General features: G+C 44.8%; 1 protein-coding gene across 3 annotated transcripts in view; it reads left to right on the top strand.

The window, feature by feature from the left end:
• Positions 1-17,229, top strand: part of LRBA (LPS responsive beige-like anchor protein) — a 2,426,603-nt gene that overhangs the window by 532,100 nt on the left and 1,877,274 nt on the right. For all 3 annotated transcript variants that reach the window (XM_085641653.1, XM_085641654.1, XM_085641652.1), the window contains exon 30: positions 4,193-4,589. In XM_085641653.1, coding sequence (XP_085497779.1) covers positions 4,193-4,589 — 397 coding nt within the window. The remainder of the gene's footprint in view (positions 1-4,192; positions 4,590-17,229) is intronic.

Below are 17,229 nucleotides of genomic sequence, written 5' to 3'. Positions count from 1 at the left end.
TGGGGCTAAGGGCACCACTTGTTGAGGCTGCTCACGGGCAGGCCAGTTAGGCTGGTGAGAAGATCTTCTGGGTTTTGGTGAGGGCAAAAGAGGGCCCAAGGCAACATCAGTATCGCACCACCAGCTGCACAGGAGCAACCGGGTGCAGGGTGCTTGCGCAGCGTTGGGTGCCCAATGCTATTCTATGATGATCGGTCTTGGGCTGCAGACGTCGGTCAGAGAGCCAGACTGGGAAAATCAACAGCCAGGTAATTATCTTTGGATGCAGGAGGACGTAGATACCCCTTTGGAACTGGTCGACTGGACACAGGGCCGGAGGCTGCCGGGGTGTGTCTTGACATTTGGGTTTCTCCTTACCAGAAGTTCGCGGCGGAGGGGGGTTGGCGTGAAGAGGCTGCAGGCGTCGACACTAGACCTTGGAGGTGACACCCCTCGATGGTTTGGAGGTGAGGACTGCTGGGAAACCACTTCAGGACTGAAGGACCCTCTGGACACGGGTAACGGACGGCGGATGCAGAGGTAAGTCCTGGAGCAAGGTTTCTCGGGTTCGCTGGGTCTTTATCTTCTTTTGTGGACAGGGCCACTTTCCTCTGGGAGCCTTGAGTCTTTATTGAAGTTGTGGATCTATCCTCACCAAGTCTCGAGGTTGCTAACCCTGTTTGAAGCAGTCGTTTTCTCTTCCAGTGGTGTCGAAGCTGTAGGGCTGGGGCCGAGTCAGTTGAGCCTGGAGTCTTCACTGCTGCGTCGCCTTCAGGTTCTAGTCTTCGTAGGTCGTCAATACTGAATTTCTGGTTTCATGGCTGTCCCCTAAATACTACATTTTGGGGAAGTTTTTAGGGGTCTCGAGTTAGTAATAGCCAACTTAGGTTGATTAAACCCTTGGCATGCTCACCCAACGGGTGAGTGAGCACATTCTCTAACTCTGATTGAGCCTAATTCTCCAAACCAAGATAGAAAATCCTTGAGGGAGGGGTTCACCCTTGCTCCTGGCCACCTCAGGGGTGTGCCAAGCCAAGGTGGACACTCCTTCCCTGTTCACTAAGTTTCCTGCATGTCCTGCCGCCAAAAAGTGGGTCAAGGACGGGGTGCCGACATAAAAACTAATTGGAGCTGCCCAGATCGACCTAACACAAGGTGGAGCTTTTGAGGCTCACTACCAAGTGCTGCTGTTCCAGAGCAGGCGTTGTTCCTGACCTCCAGGAGCACAAAGGCTCCTACCCCAGGAGATCAGTAACCTGTCTGGTGGGGACTGGCTGGCAGAGACCAGTCCGCCAATACACTAGAAGCTGGTCGTTTTTCAGGGGGCATCTCGAAGATGTCCACTTAGTGCATTTTATAATAAATTCCACAATGGCATCAGTGGGGGTTTATTATGATGAGAAGTTTTCTGCCAAACTTTCTGGAATTCAGTAAAGCCATTATGGTGCTGTGGAGTTCGTAAGGACAAACTCCCAGACCATATTTTCTTTATGGCTTTACTGCACTTACAATGTCTAAGAATGGACTTAGACACTGTAGGGTAGAGTGCTTATGCAACTGTACCCTCACCAGGGGTACAGTGCACCCAGCTAGATTGGTGACTTGTACCATAGGCAGTAGGTTACAGGCATGGCACACAAGTATGTGTGGCATGTCTACTCTTCACTTTTCCCTGCACTAAAACACGCAGCCTGCAATGGCAGTGTGTGTGTGTTAAGGTACAGGACCTCTAAGGGTGGCACAACATATGTTGCAGTGCTTAGAGGCCTTTCCTGGTCACAGTGCCCTTGGTACCCAGGGTACATTTTACAAGGGACTTACATGTGGTCAGAGATATGCTAATTGTGGACAACAATGGTATAGTTTTTAGGGAAAGATCAAAGGCCCTGGGCACCTGATTGGTAGGTACCCAGGACACATCGTCGAAGTGCATCAGAAATCGGGCAAAAAGTGGGGGAGTTATTGCAACAGAAACCCACTTTCCTGCAGTAGTTTTCAGATTTTTTGAGATATGGTGTTGTAAATATTCCAGTTCTAAATAGATCAAAAAATGTAATGTTATGTTTGAGATAAAATCAATGTGGAAAGTATAGTAAATTAATAAATGAAATGAAAGTAACATTTATATAGCGCATGGCTACCCGGAAGCATCCCAGCGCTGGACAGAAACTAGAGACAGGTGGCAGAACTAAGGAAAGAGAATAGTCTTTAATTGTTTGCGAAAGGCCAGGTGATTACATTCCCTACGCAGGAACAGAGGCAGCGAGTTCCAGAGTTTAGCAGCGTTATACGAAAACAGCCGTCCTCCACTTCTGGCCTTCTTGATCCTAGGGAACTCAACTAAATGGAGCTCATCTGATCGCAGTTTCCTCTTGGACTTATAAGGGCGGATCATAGATTAATTTATTGGGGGACCATTCCGTTGCAAGGTTTTATGAACCACACAAGGGGCCTTAAAACTGTTTCTTTCTCGCACTGGAAGCCAATGGAGGGAGTGAAGTGCGGGTTTTGCTGAGTGGCGATTGGAAACTCCCATCAGCAGTCTCGCTGCGCGATTTTGAACTGTGTGAAGATTCGAGACTACTGCAATAGGGGCGCCCAAATATAGGGCGTTGCCATAGTCAATCTTGGAAAGAATAAGTGACTGGACTAGAACTTCTTTTGCTCGAGAAGGGAGGAGGGGTAGCACTTTGCGGACCATTCTAAGCAGGCCATAACAGGTGGCCGCAGTCTTTCTAGCCTGCACCTTAAAGTTTAAATTCTGGTCTAACCAGATACTTAGGCTCTTTATCTCAGTCTTTGGCACCGGTGCTGGGCCCATACACGCAGGCCACATCGTACTGGATTTAATATGTAAAGGATTGCCTAGGATCATGAGTTTGGTTTTCTCACCGTTGAGCTCAAGATGTGACATGCCCATCCACTTAGACACTTCCTCCAAGCATAATTAAAGGCCTTTAGACCTGTGATCTGCATGATTCAATGCAACGACTAGTTGGGTATCATCCGCAAACGTTACCATGTGGATCCCAAATGGGGCTACAATGTCCGCCAATGGGGCCATATAAACATTAAAAAGAATCTGGCTCAACAATCAGTCTTGAGGGACTCTACACTGTAATGGGAGGGGCTTTGAAACCTTGTCAACTTCAAATACTTGAAAGAATCTTCCCTCCAGGAAGGAACGCAGCCATTGAAGCGCAGTGCCAGTTACTCTGGCGCTCCTGAGACGGTTAACCAAGATACGGTGGTCCACCGTGTCAAAATGGAAAAAGAAAATATAAAGTCTATTCTAATGTATTAAAACCAAGCAAAAGAAATGCACAATGTACATAGCAGTGATGTTTTTTGTTGTTGTTTTTGTTTCACTTTTATCAATGTAGAAAGATTCTAGCCCAACTTGGAAACCATCTAATAAACCTATTAAAAATGGATTTGTTGGCGTAACTGTATTTTTTATTTGTAAGTGTTATAAAGTGTTTCCTCATTGGGAAGGGTGGGGGCCATTCAACCCAAAATATAAGTAGACTAAAAAAACAATGATGTTGTACAATAAACAAAAATGAAGACTGAAAAGGGTTTGAAAGCAAGCAAAGTGTCTTACAATTTATAACTTTGTAGACCTTGGTTGAGGAAATAGATGCATGTTAAACATTATTAGGAAGTTGAAGTAAAAATATTGTGTGTAGTATTTACATTTTTTTGATTGATTAATAAACCTTAGGTATTGCATGTATTAACATTTTTTAACTGATAAATCGGCTTTCATTATTTGTAGTTTAATTTTATGGCTTTTGTTCTCACTGTTTATTAAGCAGAATGTCAGTTTGTGTGAAATTCATTACAACTTGTAACAATTTCATTAAATTTGTGGAAACAAAGATGCTCAGTTTTGCACATCCCCACCCGAAGCACATTGCTTAATATACTTGTGAGACTTTTGTTCCCAGAATTCACCTTTATAGCCTTGCTTCTGGGAAAGTTGTTTAATAAAAGGGTATGAATGTAGACATAGACTGGATGTTCACAGGGGCTGTAATAAATACTATGTTGCTTTTTCCAGAATTAGCAAACTAGCTCCATAATTCTTTTAGTTCAAAGTAAAAATGTACTTTTTCCTTACATTTTGTCTTATTTGATTACAGTCAGCTAAATTGAAAGTAACTTACTGGGCTTTTGCTTATTTTGTTCTTGATTCTCCTCCACACATTAGAAAGTGCATTTGCTACTGGAGCTCCAGCCACCATTGAGGATTCAGAAAGCACAGTTTCTGTTAGAAGACGAGACTCTGGAATTGGTGAGGAATCAGTGACTGTTAATGTAGATGCTGTGACTGAGACTGGAATTGGGAGTGTCAGTGCTGGTCCAGATGCCATCAGTGAAGTACTCTGTACTCTCTCCACGGAGGTTAAAAAACCTCAGGAAAGTGGAAGTGAAGTGGGAAATGAGCCAGCACCAAAGAACGTTAATGTGAAAGACATCCTGAGAAGTTTGGTTAGCAGCCCTGCAGATGGCGCAGTGCTGGACTCTGCTCTGCTACCACCCACCTTTTTGGGAGCTTTGGGTGAGAATCCAGTGGAGCATTCTGTGCAGTTTCGTTCCTTTGACAGGTAAGAAATATACTTTCATTATATTCAGTATATCACTCTGAATTTTAAATCTCTGCTGAAAATACAGCTTTTATTCACTTGATATTTTTATTCTTTATTATGCCAAGGTTTTTATTTGTTCAACACAACATGAAATGCAGAAGTCTTTGCAAAGATCACAGCTATTTGCAAACATTTGAACCTAATCTTGTTTTATTGTCTGATGGTATCAGTGTAGTTCTTATGTGTTCTTTTATTCAGTCTACGCATAAACTGAGACAAAACATAATTAAAGCAGTTGGAAAGTAATGGATAAAATGCACTGTGCAGAAGTTATGGGGCCACTAAAAAAAAGCCAGTGTTAGAAAGACCATGTATGCACTGCATCATCGAAGGGAGTTTCAAATCTGAGGTACACATTCTTCTTCTTGAGGTTTGTTAGTCAGTCAATTATAAAGGACAACAATCAGCCCTGGTGAGCTATGCATATTTTTGTAAAGTGTAAAAGAGTCTGCCCTGCAGTGACATGTTACATTTGCAGCATTGAACTCTGAATGGCTGCCTCCTTTGTCCTGCTCTCCAAGACATTGTGTTTTGGAAATTAGGTAATGGATGGCTACTTTTACCAGTTTCTGACACCAGTCTGGGAAATGTCTCATCTGAGTTTTTTCTAGATCATGTTCCATGGTGAACCTAAACTCACAGGTGTCACTCATGAGTTCATCAAGAAACATCCATCAAAGCGCTTTGAATTAGGAGAATCACCAATTAACAATTTAAGTAATTTGCAATATCAGTGAACTTCTTGGGCCTGATTAAAATGTGAGCCAAAGTATGTTAGTGTTTAGGTCGAACCTAAGGGCAGCGGCATGCACTGCTTGCTCTGCGAGGCATGCTGTATTGAGGTATGTAGTGGAAGCCCCGCCCACTCTCCGCCCAAAAGTCATTGGCTTGTGTCATTGTCCTTCCTAAATTCTGGCTCTTGATTCGTAAGTAGGCTTAATGGTCCCTCTTTGGTACCGCCTTGTCTGCAATTGTTACCTCCCACAATAACTGGACCTTTTACTTGGCTTCTTACACGGTGTGCGTTATATGTGGGTGAGCACTATATTGTTTATTGACTAATGGGGACAAACAATGGCGGCTGCTTTTTTGTATTTGCACTGCGCCCACCGCTTTCGTATAGAGTGCTATGTGGCGCCAACTTTAAAAGTGACTGCCCTGTACCCCCACAGCAGTCACTTTTTAAAAAAAATATAATTACTTTTTAGAAGAATGCGGCGTCCGCTTCAGAGACACTGCACGTTTTCTTACTTTTTTTTATTTTTTATTTTGCATGCTGAGCGCATCGCCCGCTTTAGGGACACCGCGCTCGGTTTCTTTCTTTTTTTTACATTTTTGGTGAGCGTGGCGCCCGCTTCACGGACACCGCACTCTACATACAGTACAATAGATCTTCCTTTTGGTAAACTTTGACCGCTTGGTATTGTAAATGACAATGCCTTTTAATATTACAAAAGGCATTGCCATTTACAATGCCAGTAGCTCAAAATCTCGCTATTGCGAGACCTATTGCATTGTAAATGCTTGGTCATTCTGTAAATGTGGTTCATTCCCAACAGGAATTCAGTTTTTTTTTAATTAATTTTTTTCATCTAGATATGAAGGCCATTAGACACCACTGAGATGTAAGTAGCTGTCCCAGGCCCATTCTCAAATTTGACTTATACAAATAGTTATGTTTTGTATGAAATATGTTTTTTTAGCTAAATTACATTGTTTCTATGTCGATGAAGAGCAGGAATTGAGATCTAGTGAACCATGAATGTCAAATTATTTCAGTTTCCTCTCTGTTTATTTAAAGCATTTGTGCCTCAAAACAGAATTTTCACTCAGTAGTCCTAGAAAACCATAATTGGAGAGAACAAATGAAGGGGTGAGGTGTTGCCCTTGTGAAAAGAATAGCTTATGTGTAGGGGTAAGTTAGCATTGTGCATGAGCCATACCTTTTATTTAAATTCATATTCTTGTTCACTCCTAATATGAGTCGTTCAAATTTCAGCGATCTATATAAAGCATTACTTTAGCTTGTCAATGCTGTGCCATTCTAACAAACCACCTTTGTGATCCTGGTTAGGACCTATGATCCCAACCAGGATCACAAAAGATTGTGTGACCTGACTTTTATCATTGTATTTATTCTCAAACACTTAGGCACATGCACTAAGTGCCATAAGGGCCAATTAGTATGTTCCCTTTTTAATAGACATTCTGTTACCTGACATTTCAAATTCTTTTTGCTTCCATCACCATATGATAAAGAGAGTCATGTAGACGATAATATGAATAAAGTAGATTAAAATATGCCTTCCTTTGGGTTTCTCTTCTAAGCGTACTGTAAGTTAAAGGTGTGGTGGCAAACAATTGTCTATAACACTGCTACCAAAAAACAAAATAAAAATCTTCCCATTCAAACATGAGCCTCCCTGCCCCAGTGTGAGAAAGTGCCTCTTTTTACACGGTTAGCCCCCCATATTTTGCCTGGAAAATGATGTGGTTTTGATTGTGGTGCACGGGGTCCCTGCCAACCAGGTTCCCTGTGCCAGTGCTTCTTCCCTACAACTGTACCACGATTGGCAACTTCAGCCCTCTCGAAGTCCCTAGTAAATGGTACCTAGGGCATGGGAACTGAAAAGGGTCTCCTAGGGATCCCTCGCCAAGGCCATGCCACTGCAGCTTGCATGTCTTGGTGCACTGAAATACGACAAAGTCAACATGGCACACTGCCTGTGTGCCATGCCAACCGGAACTGCCTAAGGTATTGGTAAGTCACCCCTGTAGCAGGCCTTGTAAGCCCTAAGGCAGGGTGAACTATATCTCGGGTCTGCGCATATCTGCATGAGCGGATATGCCTCTGCAATATTTAAGTCTGGAAACCCACTTCACCAACTCCACCCCTCAGGTGCTGGAGGCGAAGTAAAGTACAGTTTTCAGTGCCCACCATCTTGAAGATGGTGGGACTTTTATGCAATCAGGGCTAGGGCTATGCCACCCTCCCACAGGAGGGTAGCATAATAGTGGGTGTATATACCACAAGTAAGGAACCCATTGGTCCCTACCTGTTACCCCCCTGTCACGCCCCTAAATCTAGTATTTTGGTGGCTCCCCCAGACCCTGAACTAGATCTGCAACAACCTAAGAATCCCAGACACTGAAGAGTCGCACCAGTGCGAGAGAAGGACCACCAGTGACGGACTGTGCCAGCCCTCTGGCCTGTCTGCTACCTTTCGCCACTGGTACAAAAAGACTACTCATCCTGTAGGCCCAACAACCTCCAATGCCCTGGGAGGACTGCCACCCTTTGATAAAGACTCTAAATCCCCTGTGGAAACTGGACCTGTCCAGAAGAAACCCTCTACAAAGAAAAGAACTCAGCCCTAAGGAACTGCAAATTCACCTCCCGATCCACCTCTGCACCGGAGGCCCACGGCCCGAGGCCCAGAGACCCACTGGTCCTGTGAAGGTTCCCCAGTGCTTCTGAGTACAAGTCCACCGTGGGCTGACCCCTGCCGGACTGCACCTTGACTCCTGCAGCTTCAAGTCAAGGACTCCCTCTAACTGCGACCTACCCGATAAGTTGTTTTCTGATGCCTAAGGACACCCCTGCACACAAAGCCCTTGGGGATCCTGACTGATGGTGTCCTTATGTCCCCTAGCATCTCTGCTTACCTGGGCGGTTGTGGGTTTTCTTCGTCCGTCCTCCTGGCCTGTGCTTGCAGCCTTTATTCAGCCTTGATCTCCCCTACTGAATTACATTGGGCGCCCGACGCTGTGTTTGCACTCTGCACCCAGCTGCCCCAGTGCTGCTGAGGGTGTAAGTTTGGTGCTGCCTTGTGGGCCCACTAGTACCTACCTTGACTCCAGGAGATTGACCCCTAACCCCCCTTCACTCACCTGTGAGCAGCACATCTTCGAGACCCCCGGTCTCCATTGGTTAACATTGGGCACCAACCCCGAATCTGACCTCTGCTCCCGACTGCTCCTATGCTGCTGGGGGTGCAGTTTTGGTGCCAATCTGAACCTTGCCTGGTGTTGACCTGTAACCCCTAGACTGGTACTGTAAGTCATGTACTTACCTGAAAAAACGCATTCTTGTTTCCCCCATATAGGTTAACATTGCAAAGCTTGAAAATTACCCTGTGTTCACTTTTTAAAGTATTAAGTATTTTTCCTGAAAAACGTACTTCCGTTTATATGCAAACTTCTTGGTCTTAAACTCAATCTTGAAAGAAACTTATTTTTCTAAAATTGGTGTCTGTCTCCTTTTTGAGTTGAGTGTCATTTATTAATCAGTGTGTGCATAACAAATGTCTTACAGTCCTCTGTGTTAGGCCTATGGCTGCTCGCCCACACTACCACAAATAGAGCATTTTGGGTTTACATTGAGCCCTGTACATTTCTGGGGGAATCTCTGGACCATGTGGACAATATAACCACCTAGTGGTATACCATATACAAAGCCATCTCCCTACACCCACAAAGTACTTGACCATCTCAAGCTTCGATGACATACATTTTTCTTAAGGTAAGGTAAGATAATCATAAGCACTAAATAGTCCCATGGACATGCAGGATCCCAGAGCGCGTGTTCCAAATATATTTATCTCCATTTGTCATCTTCACCTTTTTTTGAAGCAGCATATACATTACGATATTTTCACAATGGAATTTATTTACTTTAGAAAATAGATACCATATTTAAAAATTATATAAATGTCACCAAAAAAGTAGGTGACAAGGAAAATACTTTGTTCACAATTTTTTTTTTAAAGAAAATGAAGGGAAAGGAAACATGTCAATGTAGCCCTATAGGCTTCAGACATGCCCGGCTGAAAACGTGACACTGTGGTTTATCTAAATTTAACAGACCTCCAGTATCCCATCATGCCCTGTAGGGGACAGTTCCCTCAGCTCTTTTTTCCTACTCCAGGAGACAGAAACACCGAGCTCAGCCTTTTTATTGACTGTTTTCATTGAAACCGTCCCAAACACATAAATATTCCTCATTTGACATCTTTTGACTTCTAGAGTATTTTTCTGTCATTTTCTATCAGAAAATATTTTCCAGGTGGACCCTGAAGGTCGGAGAGAAAATTCACCTTCGTGGGAATGATGAACCGCTCAGGCAGAAAAGATTCCCTGTCAGGAAGAACTGGGATTTTTGAGGAAAGATTCATTCCTCTAACTGTCCTCCAGATGCAATCTCTGAGGACTCCCCAGGAGGCACATCCAAAAATATGACACCCCTATGAGAAAAGATGACATCCCTGGTCATTGTTGAGAGAAGGGTTGACATTGAGGAGGCATGCTACATCAAAGAAAAAGTTATTGGACGTCGAGCGAGGCTATGATATCCAGATACACAGAACCTTCTATTTTCATTGAGAAGTCCGCTGAATAGCACAGTAAGATGAAGTCTAGGAGGTTACCTGCAATCTCTGACTCAGAGTTTTCCAGGGCGCATTCACCATCAAGGTTTTGTGGTCATACTGTTCTCCAGCTCAAGCACCCAAGCCTTTGCCTCAGCCTTCAATACCTCTTCTTTTTCCTCTACCTCTTCTGCTTCCACCTCCTCCGCAACATCGGACTACACAACCAGAGCTACTTGCTCCTAGACATCCATCACTAGTGCCCTCAGGAACTCAGTCTGGACAAATTGATTTCACAGCACCATTCTTGCCATTCCAGACTTACCCCCTCCTCCAGGCATTCTTCTAAACACTGGCACCAAGAGCACGCTCTCCTTTCTTTTGTTCTTCAACATTATCTGGAACAGGAAGGTGTACACCAAACTTCATGGATTCTCAACCTGCAAGAACATCTCCTGTTGCTGATATAAGTACATTACAGCAGGTTCTCATCAGAGAAGCGAACACGTTAAGTATTCCATTGCCACCAGTCACAACATCCACTTTGACTTCACCAGAAGTCTTCCACCAAGCCTCTACTTCCACTAGGTCTATGTCTCTTGGATGTGGCAATTGAGTTATTCATAACACCACTTATGGCTAAATAATCTCCTCAAATACTAAAAAATAAATAGACATCCTGAGTAGGACCCACTGTTTCTTCAGATTGATCTTTCATCTGACTCATTAATAGTGTTAGTATCAAAGAAATACCACACCACTGCCCCTTTGTCCACTGTCCCACCAGATAGAGCAAGAAATTTGACTTTGGGGAGAAAAATGTGTGGCACATCTGCTACTATAATGAAATCAGCGAGTGCCATGAGCCTTTTATACAGGTATGACAGCTGTTTGTGGAACTCTCACCAGTAATTTGCACATGGCCTGCCTAGAGAACGCCGGGGAGACTTCATGAAAGTTTAAATGAATGCATGATTGTATCAAAGCAAGTTATCAGTGCAGCTGCTGTGACCTCCCTCTTGCTGCACATGGATATTGTCATGGCCTTGAATTGAGGCGTTCTTCAAGCTTGATACTTATGGTTCTCAAACTCGAGGCTCAACAAAGGATTTTGAACGTAGGTTTTTCTGGCAACACCTTGCATAGCATACAATGAAATGGCCCATAGAAAACCAAAATGGAGATGCTAAGGGCTGAAAACCAAAATAGAGGTGCTAAAGCCTGCAGGTCTTGAGAAGAGGAAAGAACAGGAGAATTTGTACAGACCTTTTGACTGATGCTAGTCCCCGAAGAGAGTTGACACCCTTGAGTAACCTCAAGGTAAGCAACATCAGCATCAGAGGCCTTTCCACGATCAAAGGTGCCAATCCAAAGGAAAAGGAGGTCACCAGTCTACAGCAATTGTGTGTAAGCTCTGCCAGGAACAAAGCAGTGACTCTTCACTTCCCCCCTCTTCTGTTATGCACTTCAGTGGTGGGAAGCTTCACACATTTCTTGAGTGGGTGGGGTGTCATCACAAACATCAAATGGGTATTGAATATTGTTCAAAATGTTTGTCACTGATTCAGGCATCTTCTCCCTGTGATATCCCTAAAGAAGTCTTATCGGGAGAAGCTTCAGCTATAAGTAAACAATCAACTGCGGAAACAAACCATAAAGAGAATTCCCTCTTCACAAAAATTATTGGGAATTTATGCCTGCTACTTTTTAGTGAAAACGAAAGGGCTCAAGAACTAAGTCAGACCCATTCTAGAACTAAACCTGGCAAATGAATGGATACAGAAAGAAAAATTCAGGATGCTAGCTGTTCATCAAATCTGCCCCTAGCTCTATCAGGGGATTGGCTATGCTCACCTCCATGGGCAAAGAAACATCAGAAGATCCTGAGGTTTCGAGGCTGATAGGTTCTCCTTTTGCACCTATTCACAAGGCTTCATTATAACATCTTTCATAGAAAGCAGCTTGCCTTGTGGCTATTGTGTCGACATGCATGTTTAGTTAGATGGAAGACAGGAGCGGCGGTGACTGATCCAGCGTCCACCCAGGACCAGACCGAGGGAAGCGGAACAACTGGGGGCGGTCCTCATTGCAGCCGAGTGCTATATGTGAGATTCGTAGCTGCCAGGAAAAACGCCGGTGCAGTGGGAGAAGCCGGGCAGTGCAGGGGAAGAACTGGCGGGCTACTTTGTAGAAGAGGCAGCCGGGATGGAGTGGCGGCTGACTGGGGAATCGTGGGCGAGCGTTCCCGTAATTACTCACTATCATCTGCGGTCTTCTCACTAGAGAGGTGAGAGCGGCTTGGACTCTTGGGTGCCTAGTGGGAACTTATGCCGGGGGCTCCTGAGCTGGTGGGAGGCGTGAGTCACGTAGCTAAACGGCTCACAGCTGCGTGACTGTGGGGAGACGTAAACGCGATGCCGGCCTGGTTCGGGGCTGCTGTACTGGGGGACTGCGGAGGCGCTGAGCTCATGGGAGCTTCAGGGGCTAAACCGTGTCCCCATCGCCCCTGCTGCAGGAATCCAGGAAGAATACTGATGAGGACACTACAGGTCAGAGATCTGCGCCGGACTTTAAAATGGCAGCCAAAATACTAGGCTCACCAGAGAGGTGGAAATAGGCATATCAAGAGGTAGATGTTTGTCATGAACCTACAGAAAGGCCACAGGGAGTAAGGAGGTACAGGCCCTGGAGCCAGACCGCACTAAGTAACTGGAAGCTTGATCTATGAAACGTGCCTGACCCTAAGATGGCAGCCATCCTCTAAATCCTTTATAATAGAGTGGATGAGGGAAATATCCCCAGCTGAAATCGAACTTATTCTCGCGGGACACCTGGACCGGTACCGATTGATGGAACTTTGACGACGCCCCTTGGGCGGACACCAAAATTGTTTGTACCTACCGCGGAGCCCGAACAACCTTGTTCGATGCCCTGAGGAGCTGTCCTATGCAGCTATAGAGGAGTCAGGCTCTGGATCACCCCCTAGGCCGTCACCTACCCAGCCAGACATCTGACACTGTTTTACTCGCCGCTTTGTTGAGTTTCCTTCCCTCCCCCGCATCTCCTATTTTTTTGTTTTTCTTTTATGTCTTTGAAACCTGTAATTGATGTAATTTTGTAACCTGTAACACTCTGATCCTTATGGAAAGCGCTCTGAGACCTACGGGTCTAGCCAGCGCTATAATAAAACGTATCAAATAAATCTATGGGCGTGATTTAGAGTTTTGTTTTGCGGATGGGTTATTCCATTGCAAATGTGACAGATAATCTGTCTACTCTATTACAAGTGTCATAAGATATATTGCACTTGTGATAAAGCGAACATGTTATATTTTAAGAAAGTGCTCAAGACGTCTCTGTTCCATCAACATCTCCCTATGCTAATGTAATTATAAATATTTTGATTCAGTGCCAGGAAACTGTTGGCCACAGGGCGCTTAACAAGTTTCTTCAATCAAACATATGATTGCAAATTAAACACCAATCTTGGCACAATTGCCTAAGTGTCATCTTAAATTGTAACAAAACAAGTTATTTTTAAACTAACATTATTAGTTTTCACATTTTTTCATCTTAGCATGTAACTGTCCTGTTCATATAATGTGTAATGTTAGTATACCAAACTGTATGGTCCACTGTCTTCTTTTCCATGTCAGTAGTATTGTTGTCATCTGTCCCTGCCCCCAGAATTTTCAGATTATGATTTGACTTTTGCATTTCAACTGTCTTGTGAGGTACTTGCTCACAAGATGATCAGTTTGTTGTCTGTTGAATCATTTTCCAATTTTATAAAATGTTTAGGGCAGTAATATTTCTAACGGGCACAGCAATTGATGTTCTCTTGTCTGCCAACTCTCAAATTTTTTTAAGGCATATTTCTTCTACGATGTACCAATCTTTGATCTTTCTGACCTACTCCTGTAGTGTCAGAGGTTCAGCTCTAATCCAGTAACTATTCTCCATTTGGCTTATCAGTATTGTGGAATTAGCATTCCCTTTATCCTCCTGTTTCTTGTCTTAAGTGTTATAACCATGCAGACATGTAGCTGGTTTAATTTCCACTCTTTTTCCCGTTGCCTGTTGGAATCTTTCTTGCAATTTCTTCCAAAAATTTCCTATTTGGAAACATTCCTACATCATGAGTGTAATTTTGGCTTGGATACTTTTTTCATGTAAGGCATCTGTCCTCATTTGTTCGGTCTGCGTTCTATAAGATTGCCAGGGTTGCATATGTACAATGTACTGTTTTAAATTGCACAAGAAAACGTCTGGCATTACTAGAAGATTATTTTAATATTAGATAGCGCTTTGTCACCTTTTTCCATTAATTGCCCACTGCAATTTGTGTCCTATTCAGCCGTCACATGTATAGCGTGTCTTTCTCAGTGCCTGGTATAATATCGAGAGTGCCACCCGTACTCCCACAAGAATCCCAGTACATCTAGCAAACTAGTAGGTGTATGTAAATCCTCAGGTTTGCTCATGTGAGTCCCATGTATCTACTAGCCTGTTGCGTTGTGGGAATTATCTTTGCCTCATCTGAACGCTTGCCATAGCCTCTAAAATGTGATTCATTTTTAGTTATCAAATAGGTTGTTAATTTGCACACAACCCCAGTTTTCATAGTCGTGCCCAACACTGCTTCTCTTTGTGAATTCAATACACAGCGATACTTCTCAGTTTTCCTTAATATCTTGCATTGCAACCTGCACTGGGCCTGTAGGCATTGTTCAACTTTCTTTCAAGGTATTTCAACTTTCGTTATAGGTTTAGGAATGAAATGTGACTAGGTTTGTCACATAAATAGAACACACAACGTTCTGCCTGTAGTTGATGAAACAATTATATTTGTCAGTGGGAAAGAGTCTCTAATGTTCCCATCGTGGATCACAATTGGGAGCTTTCAAGTAATGTTAAATGAAATGAAATTTAGGCGGCTTTGGAAAGTTAGCAGTTTGAGCACCAGATTGAACGAGATAGCATTAGGTCAGAAAGAAGAAAAAAAGGCAAATGAAGGAAAGTTTGGAGTTATAAATTTAAATGTGTAGTATGTTAATGTTTTATGACAGTGGCAGTCTCGATTCAAGTCGAAAGGTAAAATGTGAAGCCTTGATTCTTTAAACACAAACAGATATTGTAGGAGAGTAGGGTCTGCTTTCTATGTTCACCCCCACTTTTTGCTTTTGCTTCACTGGTTTTCGACTTAGATGTGGCTGTGGGCCTGCTAATCAGACCCACAGCCCAGCTGTTCTCTCTCTAAATTCATACTATGTACTTTAGGTATATAACCCAATTGCTAAGGATCACCTTATAGGTCCCTGTACAGTGTACCTTAGGTACCCAGTGCCTAGGTGTACCCTTGGCCTACCAGGGGCTGCAGCATGTATTATGCCACCCCTGGCTGGCCTTCCATTATGACACAACTGGCTGATCACTCAGCTGGGGCAAGGTCGTGTAATCACCCCTTGCTTAGGCATAGTATTCCTATGCCTACCTTATATATAGACACATGGGTAACCTATTAGTCACTCCTATGGCAGGCCTTAACAATCCTGAAGGCAGAGTGCTTGGTAACATGTGAGATGGTGCTCTAGCATGAGCTGAGCCTGTCTGCAGCTTTCGGAACCATGTCCTTATAGCTGTTCTATGATATTGCCTACCATATACTCTTAAAGTGCCCTATAATCCTCGCGGTTATGGTAACTATGGTTTGACTTTATCGAAACATGTTGTGTAAGGTGTCTAACACTGTGGAATACTACCCCCACACCGTTTCTGGTGGTGAGGATAGTATTCCCCACTTCTAGAGGGAGAAGACATGTTAAAATCCTACTACCCGGTTAAAGTTAACCAGAGCCCCAGCATCACAAAATGGATGCTGCTGCCACAGACACAAGTCTGACCTCCTGCTGCTGGGAGTCCTTCCAGCGAGGGAGGCTTGGACAATAGGTTTCCTGCCTTGGGAGGTGCTAGCACCACCCTAGACAGGACTTAGTGTATTGGGGCAGGGAGGAATGAATGAAACGAGACACTGCCTGGGGCACACAAGGTGTCCCATGCATAGTCCGGTTCAAACCGGTGCTGGGGCACTCCAGCCCCAGTCCTGGCGCGAAACTGGACAAAGGGTAGGGGGTGTAACCACCCCCCTCCCTGGTCCCACCCATAAGAGGGACCTAGCAGGTAAACCAGCCCCCCAGATTAGTATAAGAGTGGGAGCTGGGTCCTTAGGAAGTTAGATTATCCTGAAAACCTGAAACTTGAACAGAAACTCTGGACCTTCGACATTCGACTACGGAAGAAGACTGAAGAATCTCCCTTGTGGCCAAGGAGTGGCCACCCTGTGCAAACAGGCACCATCAAGCGACCTGCCGTTTGCTTTGCCTAAGTTCTACGAGGAACCGACTGCAGAGCCCGACCAGCGCCTTGACTTCCAGACTTCTCCGACCCTGATCCACATTCACAGCAAAGCTGAGATCCGTGGAGTCGACGAGAGACGTGGGACCGGCTACCTGGGAAAATTGGCTACTAGCTTCCAGCGCTGCTTCTGAGGCATCCTCGAAGTTGTGCTCTGGGGATTGAGAAGCCCCATCCCAAGCACCATCTGCACCGAAGATCAGCCCTCCACACTCCACGAGTTCTGCGTGGGGCCCTTCTGCATTTTCCTGCTCGACGCGTCTGTCTGGTTGCTTGCCCGTTGGCTAGTGACCTCTGCGACGACGAACCCTTGACATTTCACCGCTGGTTTGGCTCCTCCAGACTGGCCCTTGCTTCCCTGGGAAAGAGAAGCACCTCAGGCATTCCTGGTCTGCAACCGAAGCGAATCCTTCATCCTGCGTGGGTTGCGCTTGCCAAGGCTTGTTGAGTCCGAGATCGACATCGACGCCGCCGACAGCAAGAGCCTTAGTGGGGCAGCTCGGCTCCTGGTTCTGGTCGTCCTCGACGCCTCCTGGTACCCGTGGCTGCTGTGACAAGCTTCACCTCTTCACCTGCATCTTCACGACATCGCCTGGTTCCTTCCCGGCTCCTGGCTGGTGACCTAGACTCTGTCCCCTCTGCTTGCAGGTATCCTTCTTCTTGATTCCATCCTTGGAATCCACCGGACACTCTTCACTGACTGCCTGTCGGCATCTTTCTTCAGGCATCCATAGGAGTCGACGACGAAACCCGACGCAAGTTCACACCTATGCACCCGCAGCCCGTGGGCTAGGTAACTTGAGTACTCCGGTGCTCAC

This window comes from Triturus cristatus, chromosome 2_2, assembly GCF_964204655.1.
Source record: "Triturus cristatus chromosome 2_2, aTriCri1.1, whole genome shotgun sequence".
NCBI classification, from domain to species: domain Eukaryota; kingdom Metazoa; phylum Chordata; class Amphibia; order Caudata; family Salamandridae; genus Triturus; species Triturus cristatus.
The sequence above is the reverse complement of the archived record's forward strand: the minus strand, read 5'-3'. Positions and strand labels throughout refer to the sequence as shown.